A 20,027-nucleotide genomic window follows, 5' to 3' on the forward strand; every position below is an offset into this window, starting at 1 on the left:
GAGCCGAGAGGAACGTTACGGGATGGAGGGTTGGGAGGGGGGGAGGGGGGGGGGTGTCAGGTCAGGGTTACTACCACTGCACCGTGCTCGCGACGTGTCTCTCCACCCGGACGATAATCGGAGCGGAACGAAACGGAGCGGATTCGCACACTGCGGTAATCGCGCCGCGCAGCGCGGTAACTCGAGGGGCCTCTCTTCCACACCTCCGCCGACGATCCCCGCCTACACGCGATATCGTGCACCACCTCTGACCGCACACGTACGTCGGTCTCTCCCACCTCCTCTACTAGGTACGACGGTCTAACGTTGCCTCCTCCCGGCTCGCATATTTTCCCTATTTTCCCTCGGCGGCACTTATAATTCACCGTCGTTTAGTCTCTGCGTTGCCTCTGTCGCGCGTTCACCCCTTGCACTCACCGCAATTGAGGAAGGGTGGTAGAGGTACTAAGAGGTTGAAGATGAGGAGGAGGAGGAGGAGCAGAAAAATTCTACCCAGCAGTTCGCGTTTCGACGCGACGTTCTGGTTTCTCCTCTGCTGCTGCTGCTGCTGCGTGTCGTCGTCGTGTATGCCTCGCGCGCGCGCGCGCGGCAACGGTACGATTTGTAAGTCGTGCCGGCTTATGGAGCACTGCGGCCGCTCTGCGGGTCGGGGCATGCCACAGCCTGTTCGGATATAAGTATCGTCGTGCGTGCAGCGCGTGAAGCCGTGCGCACTCGATGATCTTCGTCCGGGAGCCGCAGTCGTGCCGTGTACGTCCCGCCGTACTTCGACGTTGATCGTCCTCCTCTTCGTGGATGTGTTGTCGTCGTCAACGTCGTCAACATCGTCGTCACCGCCACTCACGCAGGCGCTCTGACGTCGACGTCGCCACCGCCATCGCGGCCGTACCGGAACCACCACCGCGACGCCTGTCTCCCTCCACAACCGCGTCCATGCTGCTACCACCCTCTTTGCAACCCTCTATAGTTATACAGGGTGTCTTGAAATCCTGTCTAGAATGTTGTTTTAGCTGCAAAATCTACAATGAAAAGATAGATAAATTTTTATCAATTAGATTTAGGGAGGGTTGTACAGGAAAAGAATATAATTATAATTTTTTACATAACACGATTAAATGGAAAGCGAAAAAGAATAGAGAAAATTATGCGTTGAAATTTCATCTTATTAATAAGAATTGGTTATTGAATGAAAACGATTTCAGAAATTGAAATGTTTGAAATAATGGAAATACAAAAGAAATTATGCAAGAAAATTATGTAGATACTTAATCTTAATCGGTATTCGCGGGTTTAATGAACCGGACATCGATTCACTTTTTTTTAATACGCGCGTTGCAAAAAATTGTTTATACCAAATTTTATTATAATTTTATAATTTTAAAATAAATTTTCTTATTTCTCAGATTTTTATCTTTAAATAAAAAATCACTTCATTACGTTAACTTTAAGCAAAGATACATTAGCCTGCTAATACCATATCTATGATTATTATATCTAATATTACCTACTAATATTAGTTAAAAAAATTTCGGAGAGAATACCGATTAGTCAAAATATTTTTTAAGGATAAAGCAATAAAGCTTTTTCTCTTTCTTGTCAAATATATAAATAAACGGTAAATATAGAATCATAACTTTTTAAATTTAAAACTGTTTTCTTGACAAATTGAATTTTAGATTTTCCAAAATATTCGATTGAAAGCAAACTTCCAATTTTAATCAAATTTACTCAAATTTTATTCTGGAGTATCTTGGAATTTTTACTTTTGAGAGAAAATTCTCGAAAGAACGGCATTATTGCTAAAAGAAATTGGAAATTCTGATGTATCTTCGAGGACTCGAACGTGTGTTTCAGCAGCAACGATCGACGCAAGCGTCACGGGGTGGCAGCGGTAGTTTGATAAGCACAGCGCTCGATAAGAGCCGAGAGGAGCTGGTTTCGGTTTACGTACCGATGGGACAGAGAGAGAGAGAGAAGAAAAAAGAGAGATGAGGCGAGGTGCAGCCTCCGTATGGTGTCCGGGGGATTAGAAACGGCGCGTAAATAAAAATATCACGGGGGCGATTTATAGCAGCGGATAACGAGGAGATCTCGCGCGCGCGCATTCTCGTTGGAAGAGGTAGCGAGCGTATACGCGCATGCGCGCTTGCTACGATAATCGCACGTGGAATCTTGCGTGCCTTCTCGATGTAGAGGTAACGTCTTGCGGGGAGGAAGCGCGACGCGCTGCCTCCGTCGGAGGCTGGCTGTAAATCTCTCATGATTAGCCACGAGATGCGAATTACTGGCCGTCGACGACGGTATACACATAGATCAAGACGCAGCCTACATTGTTCATAAATGCGCGTTCCCGCGCTTCGACTTGGACGTAAAGCCCATTCTACAAATTAGTCGAATAATCGCTTCATATTCGACCGTGTTTGGTCAATTCACATAACTATATAACTGTTTACAATTATCATGCTCACACAATTGTACAATAAACTCAATAAACTTATAACAAGACATATATATACTTTCACCCGCGATACGTTTCCGCTGAGAACGAGAGTAATCTAATCGTTTTGATGGATTCTTTTTTGATATCATCGATAATGAGACGATAATAAGGTCTTGGATTTAATCTCTTTGCGATTGGCGCGATCGTTCTTTTCTTTCCTTTTTTTTTTTTGTTATTGTTAAGTGCGTATATCGTGCTTGACTGATTTAGATTCCGTAAGAACAATGCGCAATCACGATTTTTATACTAAATTAATCGCGACTTATACTAAATTAACTCTATAAAAATACAAAAATAATATTAATAAAGTAATAGGAAGATCATTATTATTTAAGGCTTGATCTTGACCATTCTCCATTTTTGATAACGTCAGAAATACGAAAACATAATGAAAATTTTCACAAAGTGTATTAAAATAGTAATGTGTTAATATATTTTTAAATATATTTTTCGATGCATATTTTCAATATTTTAAAATAAAAATATATTTCTCAATATATAAAACATATTTGCATTTGAAAGTACATTTATAAAATATACCAAAAACTTATTTTTTTATTTTAAAATAGAATAAAATTATATTTCATTTGTCGTCACATATATGTTTTTTTTTGGTCGGTGTATAATTCAATTTTAAATATAGGTATATAGTGATTATTCATTGATTACCAGATCACAAAGTGAGTTTTCGGTATATTTTATACAAATGATCTATATATTCTATCGATTGCAAATATTGTTTTATTAAAAAATTGTTCACATTTTAATTCAATTTGCAAAAATTTTTGATTTTTATTTTTGCTTCTGATGTCACATATTCTAGAAGATGGCTACAGTCAATATACAGGTAGGAGCGTTAAAGTAGAATTAAAATAAAATTTATATTATTTTTTAAGCTCTATATTAGATCCGATTATGAACAAAAATTGAGCTTTTGCAATAAACAAGTATAAGATAATAGAATTAAATAATTTGAAATCAGTTACGAATTGATTTTTTTTACCTTGCGTGAGTGAGATACGCACATAGGATTTCCTGGGTTATTTTGGACACTGTATCAAGAAGTAGGTATTGTCAGAGGTTTCTCTTTGGTATTGTCTTGGAATAACTATTATTTCCGTAATTGATTAATTGTTTACAAACAATTTACATGTTATTACGAAGCGACGTGCAACAATCTGCTGAATGAAATTCCCAGTTTCCGGGATTTGAAGATAAAAACTAAAGTATATCAGGATTTGAAACGATGAATTTCACTACGAAGATGGCCACAGTATTATATAGAGGGCGCTAGGGTGGGCACGCGGCCGAAATTTTATAGAGCGCCAACTCACGGCCGCAAAAGAAACTTCTAAAGTGTCTATGTTCACGTCCATTGTCCATTGCTTTATGACAGTCTAAAATCACGTCTTTCGTTGCATTACGCAAATACGTTGTCGTTAAATGTCGTTCTCTCCGTCTGCATATCATTGCGTTTTGACATTTTGACAGGCGGAACAAAGTGTACCACGTGAGAATTACTTCGTCGTGTATTTAATTAACGTTAATTTGCAAAATGAACAGGCTCTTTGGACGCGCTAAACCCAAGGATCCGCCACCAAGCATCACTGACTGTATCGCAGGGGTAAGGAAGAAAAATCTGTTAAGAGATAACCATTGCTTGCTATTTTTTTTTTTATCGCGTTATTAATCGTGGTACTTACAAAAACTAGTCTGATCGAAGCATGATATAGCCAAGCATTTTTTAATTTTTTGAAGCAATAGAAACCTATTTGTAAATACACAATGTTCTTTACTAAGGTTGACAGTAGGGCAGACTCTGCAGAAAAGAAGATAGCTAAATTAGATGCAGAGTTAAAAAAATACAAAGATCAAATGGTCAAGATGAGAGACGGGCCAGCAAAGAATGCAGTAAAGGCAAAGGCTCTGCGTGTATTGAAGCAGCGGAAGATGTATGAGGCTCAAGTGGATAACCTACGTCAGCAGGCATTTAACATGGAGCAAGCAAACTATGCCACTCAGACATTAAAAGACACTCAAACAACTGTAGTTGCTATGAAAGAAGGCGTTAAGCAAATGCAAAAGGAATTTAAAAATATCAACATTGATCACATTGAAGTATGTTGGAAAATAATCTTTTATAATGCAAGTACTTTAATCAAACCTTTTGTTCTTATATATGTTGCTATTATTGTATGTAGGATATGCAAGATGATTTGGCAGATATGTTAGAACAAGCTGACGAAGTACAGGAAGCAATGGGTCGCAGTTATGGAATGCCAGAAATTGATGATGATGAATTGGCAGCAGAACTAGAAGCCCTTGGTGATGATCTTGCCTTGGATGAAGATACTAGTTACTTAGATGATGCTATTAAGACACCTAATGCCCCAGACAAAGAACCTGGAGCAAGTTCAGTCAAGAACAAGGTTACTATTTAATATATTAGTTTATACAATGATTTTTCCATTAAGGGTAACTTTTACCAACTCTGGCATTACATCAATTGCATTTGTCAACAATATGCGATTGGCCAATTCCAATGGACATCGATTAAAGTTAATCGGAGTTGGTAAAAGTATCTTAAGGTTTGTTCATGTCACATGCTTCAAGATACTTCAATATGCTCCTATTGTAGCTCTTACTCACTCCAACACTTCTTGGAGTAAGTAGGAATTATAGTAGGAGAATGTTGGAGCATTTTGGAGCATGCAATATAAATAAACTGTTACTATACATGTTTGTGTCCTGAAGATTGATATTTTCATCATATTTACAAAGATTAAATAATTATATCTTACATATACTTTTACATTTTTACAAAGTATTTATAAGATGTGTGGTTAAAAAATGTATATAAATGTATCATAGATGTATCATAACTAATTTTTTGCATCTAGTATTTTAAAGAAAAGAAATTTATAGGACACAATTGACTTTTATGGATCAATTCTAACCAACTCGTAAGGCTCGTAACTTTGTAAGATTTGTAAGAACTTAGGACTGGAATTGTAATTCTATATGTATCGTAAAGTATACAATCGTAAATACAATTTCTCGTAAATCTTAAAACGGCTAGCAAAAAGTTGCTTGTAAAAACTTTACGTAAAGTTATAAGCATTACAGTTTGTGATTTTACGATTTAACGATATGTTTGCTTAGAATTGACACATTAATCATATATATTAAAGGTTAATAAGAATACTTGATAATATTCCTATATAGCAAGCTGATATTATTTACCATTGTAAAAAACACCAATTTTATGTCAAAATGACAAATAACATCACCTTACTACCTGAAATGAAAGAAGAATATGTATAATTTGTGAACTCTTTAAAATCTTATAGTTAGTCAAGAATAAGAGATAGAAGACTCCTATAATTTATGCTACATATAAAAACCACTTAACTTTTTAACCGATAAAATGTATTATATGTATGTTTATAAATGTGCTTACAGGATGGCGTTCCAGTGGACGAGTTTGGCTTGCCACAAATACCTGCTAGTTAAATTTAAAAATATATCAAAATTTATAGATAAGGCAAATGTAAGTTTAAGAATATTCGCACGCATGCCCAAAGACGTAAGATCCTTCAAGAACAAGATATACTGCTAGATCCTTCAGGAACAAGACACACGGCTTTCTTAATCTTAATACTTGCAACACAAATTAATGCCTTAACAATGTTTTGTTGACGTAACTTGCGTAAAAGGTATTTAGTTTACTTACGTATTAATAGATTTTTGTTACTGTCTTCAAAGTCACTATTTTTATTAAATAAATATTATACGTTGTACATAAACATTAATAAATTAATAAATATTGATTATAAATACAAAAAAATTGTTACATATTATACAAGTAATACAAGATTCATTTAAATTTCATCTTTTTACAAATTGATTAAATTACTTGCAATCTAGAGATACTTGTTTCTTCCATATTTTGTATTTCTGCATAACATTCACATAAATTGAGAATATTTTCTTTGCTTTCAATAAAATGCGTTTCTTCAAATCCATGTACTTGCGTATAGTGATGAACATGTGCCTAAAATGCAATTCTAATTTATAACAAAATGCATATTTTATAATCATGCAATCATGAAATTAATATTAAAAATAATTTTTGCAATAATTTTTGTTTATTCAATATATTTTAAGAACAACAAAAATGAACGATTTCAAAAACTAAAAAGTTATGCCAGTTTTTTAACAAATATGAAATTAGATTTCATTACAATGTACCTTTTTCTTATACAATTTAGAAAACTCTCGGATTATATCTTTGAATAATGAAGACATGGCAGATGAATTAAGAAGACACAGTAATGACGATGAATGCCCTGCTGGAGGAACAGAGCATAATCCTATTTTCATACAATCCTTACTCCACGAAGTAAACTTTGATTTGTTTTGAAATCTACGAAAAATAATATTATAATTAATATAAAATAATTATTCAATACTGCTATATGTACAGTTTAAAAAAGCAAAATAGATTAAATACCTTTCAATATTTCGTTTTATGTCAGTTAAGGTAGTATTTCCCCTCGCAATGTGCGCTGCAGCAAGAATGACAGAAGTAGGTTGAAGTGGATCCAATCTAATTAATTGATTATTTCGCGACCATAAGTTTGTGAACACTTCGTCCTGCAATCTTAAACATTAAATTAATATTTTGATAAAAAAGAAAATTTACATTGGCTAATATGGAATCAGCGCGCAAATTTATAAGTAATAGTTTATTATAACATATATAATAAAAAGTTAATTAGAATAAATAATTAGAAGTTTGTACTTTTCGGCTATTGTTTTTAGTTATCTAATCTATGTAATTATGTATTATATGTTATAGTAAACTATTATTTATAAATTTGCGCTCTTATTACCGCATTGATTTCATATTATGCAATGTAAATTTTCTTTTTTATTGAATTATAAGGAGTCCATTATTTACTTATTGTTTTAATATTTTGATGTTTTTAAATCAATTTTAAAATAATTTTAAAAAAACAGGGAAGAAGAGAAATTTAATATACTTTGCTTCTTGCATAGTGCACATATTTGGAGCGGATAAAGTCACAGGGCTAATACTGCTGAATATATAATGTAATTTTGGATAAGGTACTAGATTTGTAGCTATTTCATTCATATCCATATTTAAGTTTCCTGGAAACCTGGACCCACTAAAACAAATTACTGTTTTCACAATGCTAAATCTTATAATCACAGATTTAAAATTTAATTACCTAGTCAAGTGCAAGAGCATATTGACAATAATACTGTTCATATCTTGAAAAGGTTTGCACGAGGCATTATAATTTATTTGACCTGTATTATCTCGTTTATTTATTTGAGCATTACATATATCCAAGAGAGCTTTGTTTTCTACAGGAAGCACACACGTGGCATGTTCTATAAGTTCTTGAGTTGCAAGTAACGTGTTATAAGGGGCAGTTATGGTATCTTGTGTATTTGCTGGATATACACATGACACAATTCTGAAATATCATTCTCAAGTTGTATACAATAAAGTTTTAAGATTCAATTGATCTAATCAACATTTATTAATTAAAAAGGTACCGTTCTACGTGAGGGTAATTATCTCTTAACAATTTTAAGGTTGCTGTTCCTAATCCAGATCCAGTGCCACCTCCCAAGGAATGCATCAATAAAAATCCATGAAGTTGATCACATCTTTCAACTATGCGTCTTATACTTTCTTCTAAACGATCATGATAATCACTACCGTGAACATAATATCCTATTGCCCTAGAAATCAAATTATTACACCACAAATTTTTGTAATCTTATATTTGAAATATAAATGTTTTTTTTTTTTCACAAACTACCAATTATTTCCAGATCCTGGATAATTTGTTACAATACATGTCTGATCAAATAATTGACGCAATGGACCTTGCTTAAACCTAGATAGAACGCTATCTTCCATATCTACTAAGACAGCCTGCTTCAGAAAATGATTATGTTAAATATTTGAAAACTTTTATTATTGCAGAAATTAAATGGAATAATTAAATACACACCCTAGCTTTAACTTTAGCTGTGTTTAAGTCAGTTACATCTTGAAAATATAATTTAGATTTATTATTTGGGACATGAAAGAAACTAGAAAAGGCATCGGAAAGATCACCAATGTGTTTCACATGATTTCGTTGTACTTTGAGCAAATTTACACCACCAGTGGTAGTCTGAATACCATATTCATGCAGAGCCAAGGGCCAGAAAGCTGATCCTATTTGATTCCCACACTGGCCAACTAAGACATAAAAAAAAAAAGAAAAAAGCAATTTATTTTTTAAGTCAATGCTGCTTCCACTGATAAAACTGTTCAGATCATTTCGGTTGTGTATGCGTTTACCTTGCACTGTAACAAATTGACTCATTATTTTTAATACACCCAGAATTTAAGATGGCGATATAATTTGTCATTAAATTCGACAATTTCTACAATAAAACTTATTTGCTATCAACTTGTTACATCTAAACTCCAAATTGTTTATTTATTTTTAGTTGTACTCTTATGTTACTATATGTGTGTGTGTGTGTGTGTTTTTTTTTACTATAAAATTGTGTAGATATTTAAGATTTAAAAGAAGAGAGAGGAAGTGGAGAAGAGAAAGACACAAAAGAATCAATCAATGTAAAAGATACAAAACAGATGTTTATGACGTGTACGAATAAAGAAGAAACAGATGTTTTTATTGTTGTATTTGTATACACATTACCACATGAATGTCTCGTTTGGCAGGTATGAGGGTATGAGTGTATGACACATGTATGTACATCTCGACTCGCGAGATCTCGCAACACTCGAACAATCGATAAGATCGATTCGCTGCATCCGTTTTCTCGCAACAATTCGACAATTCATGTTCAAATCTTTTTGGACTCCTTCTAGATCTGACTGGTGCCGGCGGTATGCAGGCGAGTTGCACGGCGGACGTAATATTAGTGAATGTGACAGAAAACTTCATTCGGGGTTGAATCGGGAGAATGGATAGCGCAGCTAGGCTGTCGAAATGGATTCTTCTGTGTCTCTATTTGTCTCAAAATGCGTACGCACGTCGCATTCTTGACGAGCCAAGTAAGCTTGCTAGTTAACCTTTTCGTCAACCAAAAAGATTAGCTCCTTGATAATTCTGTTATCGGAAATTGTGAAACTAACAATAATATATCGCCAACAATTAGCTATACGATAACACAGTTAAGCGATATAGATATTAATCATAAAAATTCTCTGAACAGAGTTGCACAGTCACTGCTACTTATTTTGTTATTAAAATATAGTTAATTATACTTTGTGATCCATTTCTTTGGATCACAAAGAAATTATAAGCCCAAAATATTTCTTTATTATATTATTAAAATATTGTTTTATTGCCAAATTGTTAATATTCAAATCGTTTCATAACTTAAAATTTTGATAGAAGGAAAAGCTTGCAATCTTTTTTTCTAAATGTTGTAGACTAATTTATGATTGTTCACTATTTATTTCTTATACTTTATAGTTATAATATATTTTGTTACATGTTATGTGTGTGTTTCAGGAATATATTTTTTACATACAGATGACAGTGTACAAAATAATCATCCTGGTTTAAAAACATATTGCCACAATGCTTCATCAAAGTATTTAACGCATATGTGGAGAACAATGACTGTAAGAAGCTTTCAGGAATGTATATACATACAAAAGATTTTTATATATTCATGACTTTTAATATTACAGATGCATCTGAATATTGATTCAGACTCCTATATTTTATACGATGGCAAAACACCTCAAGAAATCCATCAAAAGTATGATGAAAATGATAAATCATGGAATCTTAATCTGTTTGACACAGGAAAACATAGACAATTTAAGATTAATCCATTTGAAAATACATGTATAGGTATTTATATAGATTCTCCTAATGAATCTGTGTACATAATGATGTTAAAAGAAACACGTAAGTATCTAAATCCAATCTAAATAAATTAAGTATCTACTTTGAGATTACTCCGCTTTGTGTGTTGAAATAATTGGAAATATATTGTCTTTCATTATCAGGTATTAATGTTTGGAGAGTGACAATGATGGTAACAGGTATTATAGTTTTTTGGTGTGCCAAAATATTAAGTCGGAATTCATTATTTTATTATGCTTGTGGTATAATACTTGGAGTCAGTTTATCCATTATAATTCTAACATATGTGGCTGGAAAATTGATTCCACGGGTATTTATTTTAATACAATATGTATTAATATTTGACTCTAACTTACTTTTTGATAAAATATTTTATACACATATATTTCTCTTGTTAAGGGAAAAGCTATGTACGTAATATTTGCTGCATCAATGAGTCTTTACATTGCTAAAACATTATTGGAAAATATGCAATTAATTATAATGCAATATAGAGAATGGGTGATGTGGTATGTTCTTGGTACATCTTTAATTAGTTTCGTAATTTGCTACCGTTTTGGTCCAGTTACCAATACGAGAACAAAACAAATAATAGAATGGTTTTTGCAGGTAATGTACCACTGTATTTTGTACGTTTTTTAAATTTATTATTTTTAATTGTTTTATGTTCATATTAGCTTGTAGGATTGATACTGATTTATCACAGCAGTCATTTTCATGAAGCATCCTTTTCATGTTGCATTGTTGTTATACTTTTCTATAACTTTCCGAAAGCAGCATTTGGGCGAGCAAAGAGGTATTGGTAAGCATCGATAGAATGTATTGTATAATATATATTTATATTCGCTGTTTTTTAGCTAGCTATGTGCCGCACAAAACTGCAATTGTGGTCATTTTTTTAGATTAATTGTTTGAATAAAACTCTATTCCATTGTATACATATTCTTCTCCCTTTGTTTGTCGTTTTTCTCTTTTAGTACGCATTTATAATAATTTTATAATAATTTACAGTTCTATAGATGTTTAATATTCTTTTAACAATAAGTTCTCTATATGTTGCTAATGCTTACATATATTAAACAGCATTTATTTACTAGTATAATACACAATTCTATTTTAAGCACAATTATATATGTTATATAATATTAATAACTTAGTTTTATGTACTATGTATAGTTTTTATTTTATATATAAATATTTGTATACTTTTATTAAGCTTAGTGTGTTCAAATTTCTGAGTAATTTTTGTACTTATATATTGTATCTTAAGCAATTGTATTTTCAATTTTTACAATAAAATGCATTGTATTTTCTTTTTAGGTTGCGTTTCACCTTTATACTAATAAATTTTATTTAGAATTAATATTATAAATCTTACAAATATCTACATAAAAAATTTTATAAACGCATTACTAATTTGTCAAGTATCTAATCTTTATTATTGGATATATTTGGGTTTTGGAAATTTTCTAAATATACAGTAATCACACAAATTATGTATTAAATACGAGTACATAAAGGTTTTTTAATATTTTTTTCAATTTATCTTTGAACACGAAAATGCATGCAGCAATACAGAGCTTTTTTTTCTTTTGTTAAATGAGGCAACACGTGTTTCCGGAAAAACGAAAATTAATTAATGAAGATCAATATCGTCAACAAGGAATACGGCAAACTAGGAAAGCTTTAAGAGATTTACAAAACCATTGCTCCAGTCCGGAATGCAATCCTTGGAAGACAGTTTTGAAACTGAAAGATCCGATAAGGTTTCAGCTTGTTAAATTTATCACACAATAATATCACACAATATGCAGTAGTAAAACGGCGTAATTAGCAATATAGATATGAATCTTTCAGATTTGCGAGGTTTGTGGAAGGAGAACCGCATTTATTAGAGGATGAAATCGAAGAACACGAAGAAGAAATTTCGAAAATTTTAGAGAAAATGGAATACACGGATGATGATGATGATGATTTTTTCTGAATAGAAATTCATCTCTCCTAGATCGGATTCCAATTTAAAGAGTTACAGTGTCTGAATAGAAATGCTTAAATAAGAACTTGGTATCATGTAGAAATTTATATTTATACTACTTATAACAATGATTTCAATTTACTAACAACATAAGATAAATATACCAGTTAATGGACAGTTAGTAAATATGACTCTCAATTCGTTGGACAAAGTGGTACGAAATTGTAAATATTAAGTTTTTAATGATATGTACAACTCTAAATAAATTTGCTGTTTATAAAAATTTAATTATGAATTTAGAATCGTACATACCATCAAAAGTTTTATCACTTTGTCCAACAATTGATTCATGTCCATTAACTAGTACATTTACCTTATAATATAATATTTATTTTTGTTTGCGTGAGTTAATAAACATTTTTCATCTAAAGAGTCTGTGAAATAGATACTTAAAATAATAATATAAATTAATTTATCTTTATCTTACTTAAACATTTCTATGTGATGGATTCTTCAGAAATACGTATACATGTTTGTGAAATAATTTTTTTTACAAAAAAAAATGACATGTTTCTTATATTAGTATATCTTATATTAGTAATATTTTTCTGTGATTATACAAGAGATTGCATAAAAATAAATAAAAATTTTACAATCCAATTATTTTATTATTTATTTTCTTTATTTACGTTCCTATTTTTTAATAATATTCTGTAATATTGTCATAATTAAACATATGACAAAGTATGAATTGCAAAAATATTTATACATAATAACATTTTTTAATAATTTAATACAATAATTTAAAGCAATTCATACTTTGTTTACATTAATTTTTTTCATTAAACATTAAATTTTTTTAATGCATTAACAAATTGTTAATTCCTTCTTATATGTTGACTTTTTGCAAATTATATTGTGATAGAAAATTTAATTGTCGCTTTAGTTTAAAGCTGTTATATATATATATAAAAAACATAATCAAGAAAATATCCAAATAAATTTTTATAAAAAATATTGTTCTTAACTTTATAATTTCTAATGTGCTTTAACAAATAGAAAATTGAATTTCATCTGGGAACCATCCAAGCATTACGCCAACATCATACATCGTGTTGAAAAATCCGATCATTTCCTGAAATTGGCTGGGTAAAGGAATATAATAATTAATTGCATTCAGTAATTTGCGCAGTGAAGGTAAACCTGTACATTTAATGAAGTAAAAGATCACGTTGAATGCTTTGTCAAAAAATTCATTGCTTGTTGTCGCGATTGTTTCGGTTACGTAACATATTACGCTTTCGATCGCCTCAATCGGATTTGTTACACATTTCGGGATGGTAGCTAAAGATAACTTGTCTACTTTGGAGCATATATTTCTATTTCCACTCAATAATTCAGTTGCGAAAGTTATGACGTTTCTCACTGAAGATCTGGCACCATTAACTCCTAATAAACTTAATAGTGTGTCTATCGGATATGTAGTTGATGATAAAATGGTTCTTTTGTATCTCGCGGAAAATCTTTCGAAAGGCATATTTGCATAATTTTTGTAATCTTCATTATCTGAAAAAGTTATACAATAAAAAGCTAATTATTGTAATATAAATATATTAAATTCTGTATTAATTTTATTTATTCATATTTTTAATTTTTATAAAACTATACTATAATATTTATATTGAGAGATCTTCTAAAATTTTTTTTTTAATATATAAAAATCTTTTTTTACTGAAAATTATTTCAAATGCAACAGAAATGTTTTTAAAGCTTGAAGTGGTTAATTAAAAATGTATTATTACTTTTATGAAACTTAGGCGCATCAAGTATTACATTTACATTTGTCTATTGTTTACTTTATTTATAAACTTTATCATTTTGAGAAGTTTATACTACTTTTTACACAAAAATTATTTTACTAATTTATTAATAAAGTGTATGAAGAGAAGTGATTTAATCAAACGTTGTTCAAAAATATTATCTAGCCGATACATTAATCCGTAAAAAACAAAATTTTTGTTTGCTATAACATCAATATTACAATCATATTAATATGTTATTATGAGACTTACTTTGTAATGCTTTAACCACGTCATTTTCTTCGTCATATGTTTGGCAGATACTGTACACCACAGCCAAACTAAGAATTAGAAACGGTATTTTCATTTCGTGAACAATTGTCTCTACTTTATTAGAAGTATCGAAATCTGTTGATTTCGACTGGTGTCTTTTATTTCCTTTCTTGCTTCGTCGGAATTTTTTGCGAATAGCCACTTTCCTGACGAGTGTCGTTCCTTTTTATTGTTACCCCTCTGTAGAAATCTTTGGCAGAATTAATTGATTTAATACAATCTTTTGACAGTCTGACGTTCTAGTCGTCTTAATTAATTTTGCAAGTGATAAAAGTTTTAAAAAATGTTCGGAGCAGACGGTGCGATGTTTCGAATTATAATGTTCTATTTGCTAATTGCCCTCCGCCGTTATTTGCATTCAAAAAGTAACTCGATCATTTATTTTGTTCTATGTTTTATTTTTGTTGTAACAACTTTTTTTTTTTTTTATAATAAATGTACGAGTTTGCCTGAAAATTTGCACTGAACTTGCTTGCTTAGAAGACAGCATTTGTAGAACTAACAATACAAACAACTTTTCACGGACAGCATTGACGTATACTATGTTACGTATACAAGTCCTGGTTATCGGTACTAATTTCACATGGAAAAACGCTTTCGATATCTGCAATGACATTTACGGTCTATCTACCGTCCTTCTGTTATCGCTGCATTTTTGGTATTATGCGATATATTTTGGTTTCCGGTATGTTTCTTTATTAAACAAAGTGACAATTTTTTGTTAAAACGCTCGAAACTAGATACATAGAATACATATCACAGTTTTTACATAAAATTTTGTATATATTTTGTATTACATATACTCTTTATACATGTTTATACAATATATATTATACCTATGTATTTTTTTTTACGTATAACTAATATAAATTCTTTTGTGGAATTTTCTTCAGTTATTGTACGAGAGTTTACAATAAGAAGTTTGATGTTGAATAAGAATTGTTACGTCGTTTGCAATTAAAGTTCTTTTATTGACAAATTATTTAATATGAGAAAAATTGATTTTTCTTAAGCGTCCATCAATATCATTCTATCAACGTGCAATTGTATTTCCACGGGACAATAGAGTATATCATACACGGAAAACGCATCCCGTATATTTTTATTATATTATTTATATTTTGATTTAATCCGAATTGGCTGGGTGACAATAGTGTGAACATGGTAGTCAGGATGGCATGCACGTCATTATCGTCTGGTTCAATACTTTTTTCTAAAGCTGTAAATAAAAAAATTTAATTTTAAGCGGAGGGGGTGGCCTATTTGATAGATAATTACATAAACACATACACAAAACTCATCCATACAATTAACAATTTTTTGTAATGACTTTAATTTATTTATATAATATATATATATATATATATATAAATGTAGATTGTGACAAGACTCAATATGTATTTTAACAACTAATATAAAGAGAGAAGGGCCATGAGCCAATAAATTCGTTAAATTCTTTTAATTTATTCTAATATATTGCAAAGAATATCACCTAATTTTGGCGTTTCGTCCCGGCTTCCACTACTGGACTCATCAGTAAGGTATTGTAATGGAAGCCTACCTTATACGCCGGTGTAAGTTATTAAATCGAGATTCTACATAAAGAGATATACGCGCATCTCAGCACTTGCGAGAATTTGCGAATATCTATAGACCTCTGATGGCGGGTCGACGCGACGTAGTAATATTCTTTGCAATATTTATCCATAGTAATGTATGTATTGCCCCCCACCCCCCTAATATATATATATATATATTTATAGGTATCTGTGTGTGTGTATATATAGAGAACATAGGGTAAACCCGGTATATACGCCGCGTCAGCAAATACGCCGCAGAAGTCAGAAAAAATAGAAGGAGTGGGGATAATTTTCCATCAATTACTTTGTTACATGCCTTTATGGTATATTAGTATTATGTTATGATTTCAGTTCTTTACTGTTAATATTAATGAAATTATTGCGAGTTAAATCGATTTTTTACTGTAATAAGTAGTGCCATCATAATTTATAATCTACATAAAATGATTATTATAGAGCGTGTAAAAGACTTAGTGGTTATTTTGCAATACATATGTGTAGAGGAATAGTAAAGCATGTTGTATAGCAAAATACAAGTGCTTTGCTCCTGTATTGTTTGTTTAATTAGTTGTCATATATATCTCATCTATTTGGGATATACGGCATTTTTAGCGAGCGGGATGCTGTGCCGCAGCACAGACGCTCTATTTAAGAAGTTTTTGTTAATTCTAACAATTATACATTGCATTAATGTATAAATGTTGATAAATCTTAAACGTTTAAAGATTATTTTCAAAGATTTGAAGCTATTTTAAAAAATTGTGTTAAGTCCTATTTGTATTCCATTTTTTATTCTGAACAATAAAAATTGTCATATATTAATAAACAATGCAAGTTACGTCGTCATTTTACATCTTATTTATAGATTATTTGTGATTTTCTTATGAATTATATATGAGTGGCCATATTATCCCCCCCCTATGGGATAAATGGCAAAAATGCAGGGGTTTGAAAAAGTTACTTTTTAATATGGAAAATAAATTATTTTAGATTTCTAATATTTTTTTTACAGTAGTAGATGATACAAAGTTTCTATTTATATAATTAATTTACTTTAAACATAGTAAATAATAATTGATAAATTAAGTTTTCGATAGGTGCGGCGTATATACCGGGTTTACCCTACATAAAGATATGTATTATATAAATAAGAGTAAAACTTGGAAAATCATATATTTAAGTGTTAAAATTTATTGCAAAAGATTTCAATGAATTCTTTAAATATGTGAATGTGTATTCTAACAGATAAATTTTATTAAAAGTGCAAACGCAATTATTGCATTCCCTTTATGGAAAGCAAAATAATTTTTTCTTCATTCTGTACATTAATATGTTCTAACTCTTCAATTTTTTACTAAATATAATATAAAATTTGCTTAATATTATATTTAACTCAGAGTTGACAACATTATACCTCATAAAAATAACTCGTTACCGTTACCGGTTTTTTTTCCTAAAGATAACTCGTTCCCGTTATTGATTTGCAAAAGTAACTCGTTATTGTTATCGTTATTCAAAATATAACGAATCGTTACTTTTTCGTTACTTTTTTTCTTGGCACTAATTTAATATTATGTGCAGATTTTTTTGTAACAGTAAAAAAAGATATTAAAATTCTATTTTTTAGTAGAGAAATAGAGCTAAAAAAATGTGTGTGTATATATATATATATATATATATAGGTATATATAATTATATATTATTAATTATATACATACAATATACATATAATATTATATACATTTATATTTATTAGGGTAGAATATCTCACGTGATCTCATGTCTGTGAAGCTGGCCCCTCATTGTCAAAATTTCGAAAAAATAAGCAGTGAAACGGAAAACGCAGCCTATACGTGTGAACTGTGAAAACAATGTGAAAAAAGGCATCGTAATTACGTGATTAAGAGAGAGCCAATCAGACCTATTCCTTTAATGTCGCATCTCTGTTTTCCAGAGCTCTAATTACGACTAAAACTTTTACGTGGCTAAAAATAAAGTAACGATAAAAGTAACTAGTGAAATCGTTATCATTACCCCAAAAATGTAGCTGCGTTACCATGAATGTTACTCCGAAGAAAATGTAATGTTCGTTACATATTTGTTACCGAAAAAAGTAACTTGTAACGGTAACGACGTTACAAATAACGCGTTACTTGTTAATCCTGATTTAAGTATGCATATATATTATTATATGTACTTGTATGTGAATACTTACGACTGGCCTGTGATACTATTATTAAAGCGAAAAGAATGAGAATAGCATAGATAAATTTTCGTAACATGATGCTTCTCTATCGTACCAAGAGAATGACTAATGTTTACATATTTGTGTGATACTCTTATATATACTATAATTTACATAATGGATTCGTTATATATATGAACATTACATAAATAAGTTCTTGCGGAAAATTAATTCTTGTAGGTGAGTTATAGATTTAATTTACAATAAATTTTAAAAAATTCCTAATAGTAGCATTTATCGTTAGAACTTTTATAAAAAAATTCTTGAAAAAATGATAGAAGAATAGCAATTATATAATTTAGTATCTTGCGCAAATGTAACCAAAAATATTTATCACTAGTTAAAAAAACAAGGGCAAAAATATATTGATAAGTTTTAGAGTCGGTTATGTATCATCAATTGAAGACTTTTATTTACTGAGATCTATAAAAAATTTATGATTTTTCTTTTATTTTCTAGAACAAACAACGTGGATTGTCAAGTTTTTTAAAGTAAGCTAAACATTATTGATGATAATTTGCAGTTGAATTCCTTTTATCTGCATTCTATTTACGCAAGTTTATGTTCAGTTTTCAACATACTCTTGTCAGAGCTTATCATCCGAATATGGATAATAGCAGTTGTAATTTAGATAATAATAGCTCGATGTTCTCGACGTCAGTTTTTTGTGTATTATTAAAACAAATGATAAAGGAAAAAATGTAGTGAACACATACATATAAGGTCTCTATTACTGAACATATATTATATGTCGATATACAATATGCGCAATAACGAAAAACAATAAAGTTTTTGTAATGTTTTTTTTTAATTTTACAGGTGCGCATTATTTTGAAATGTACATTAAGTATGTTTTTTAATATATAAACTTTATAAATTTTAAATTATAGATATTTTAAAAATAAAAATTTTTTAATTTTTAGGGCTAATATGGTTTGGGAATATCATGTACAAATGATATGGGCAATAACAAAAAACAATTTCTTAGCTTTGTGTATCTACAATTTATAATAGTATCTGAATATATGTCGAAGGGCAAGACAATTCAAAGTTATTTGGTTTTATCGGAATTGTCTTCTAATATATTCGAATAAACGAAATTGTACTTACATGCAAAGTTAAGAAAATTGTTTTTTTTTTGCAATATTATTATGCATATCGTATGTATTAGTATTAGTGTGTGATTAGGGCCGGCGAAGTAAATTTTTTCCATGTATGTGTGGAGTTTCAGTTGGAGGAGGGTGGCGAAGGAGAGGGATGACATTAATATTTTAGACTCTTCTTTCATGTATGCAAATATTGCTGCTCTTATTTTGTTATAAAATTGTTATTAGTAATTCGAAATCTAAATCTTTGGCAATATCCTGATACACGTGTAAAATTGCTATATTATTTAAACGTTTTTGTAACATTGTCGTTCGAAGAAAATTTGTTTTCCTCACGCGTGCACGTAATGTACGTGCCCTATACCGCAACGCTTTTGCGTGCAGTAAATAGCCAATATCTCAAGCCGTTGAGTTATTTCTCTAACCCCACGCAAAAGCGTTGCGTTATGAAAAATAACGCAACGCAGTGGTAACGCTCGTACAAATAACAGCACGGAGAAACGCGCGCGACCGGAGCGTTCTTTCGGGGCATCTGGGGGGGGGGGGGGG

At 30.9% G+C, this 20,027-nt stretch overlaps 4 protein-coding genes across 7 annotated transcripts; 2 read left to right on the forward strand and 2 right to left on the reverse strand.

Moving 5' to 3' along the window:
* The first annotated feature begins 3,891 nt into the window (after positions 1-3,891).
* Positions 3,892-8,202, forward strand: Vps60 (vacuolar protein sorting 60). Of its 4 annotated transcripts, none has more exons than XR_001940832.1 (5): positions 3,892-4,124; positions 4,301-4,618; positions 4,702-4,929; positions 5,963-6,216; positions 6,772-6,840. XR_001940832.1 is itself a non-coding variant. In XM_018544597.1 (5 exons), the coding sequence occupies exons 1-4, from the start codon at positions 4,056-4,058 to the stop codon at positions 6,011-6,013; spliced, it is 666 nt and encodes a 221-aa protein (XP_018400099.1). In that variant the 5' UTR covers positions 3,892-4,055; the 3' UTR covers positions 6,014-6,050; positions 8,129-8,202. The 4 variants fall into 4 exon arrangements, 3 of the variants coding, with proteins under 3 accessions (XP_018400099.1, XP_018400100.1, XP_018400098.1); XM_018544597.1 differs by lacking the exon at positions 6,772-6,840 and adding an exon at positions 8,129-8,202 and having other exon boundaries at positions 5,963-6,050; XM_018544598.1 differs by lacking the exon at positions 6,772-6,840 and adding an exon at positions 7,901-7,920 and having other exon boundaries at positions 5,963-6,050.
* LOC108777653 (tubulin epsilon chain) lies at positions 6,408-8,933 on the reverse strand. The gene is made up of 9 exons (XM_018544595.1): positions 8,889-8,933; positions 8,554-8,786; positions 8,359-8,474; positions 8,090-8,278; positions 7,756-8,007; positions 7,546-7,692; positions 7,014-7,163; positions 6,752-6,926; positions 6,408-6,554 (listed from the first exon to the last, which is right to left on the reverse strand). The coding sequence occupies exons 1-9, from the start codon at positions 8,911-8,913 to the stop codon at positions 6,408-6,410; spliced, it is 1,434 nt and encodes a 477-aa protein (XP_018400097.1). The 5' UTR covers positions 8,914-8,933.
* Positions 8,934-9,429: 496 nt separating this feature from the next.
* Positions 9,430-12,424, forward strand: Nemp (Nuclear envelope integral membrane protein). The gene is made up of 8 exons (XM_018544592.1): positions 9,430-9,614; positions 10,078-10,190; positions 10,260-10,482; positions 10,584-10,750; positions 10,840-11,049; positions 11,118-11,242; positions 12,045-12,206; positions 12,298-12,424. Exons 1-8 carry the CDS (start codon positions 9,524-9,526, stop codon positions 12,422-12,424), a joined length of 1,218 nt encoding a protein of 405 aa, XP_018400094.1. The 5' UTR covers positions 9,430-9,523.
* A 1,014-nt stretch (positions 12,425-13,438) lies between these two features.
* On the reverse strand, positions 13,439-15,060 carry LOC108777656 (uncharacterized). The gene is made up of 2 exons (XM_018544601.1): positions 14,488-15,060; positions 13,439-13,981 (listed from the first exon to the last, which is right to left on the reverse strand). The coding sequence occupies exons 1-2, from the start codon at positions 14,579-14,581 to the stop codon at positions 13,464-13,466; spliced, it is 612 nt and encodes a 203-aa protein (XP_018400103.1). The 5' UTR covers positions 14,582-15,060; the 3' UTR covers positions 13,439-13,463.
* Positions 15,061-20,027: the final 4,967 nt, after the last annotated feature.

Source organism: Cyphomyrmex costatus, unplaced genomic scaffold, assembly GCF_001594065.2.
Source record: "Cyphomyrmex costatus isolate MS0001 unplaced genomic scaffold, Ccosl1.0 scaffold453, whole genome shotgun sequence".
NCBI classification, from domain to species: domain Eukaryota; kingdom Metazoa; phylum Arthropoda; class Insecta; order Hymenoptera; family Formicidae; genus Cyphomyrmex; species Cyphomyrmex costatus.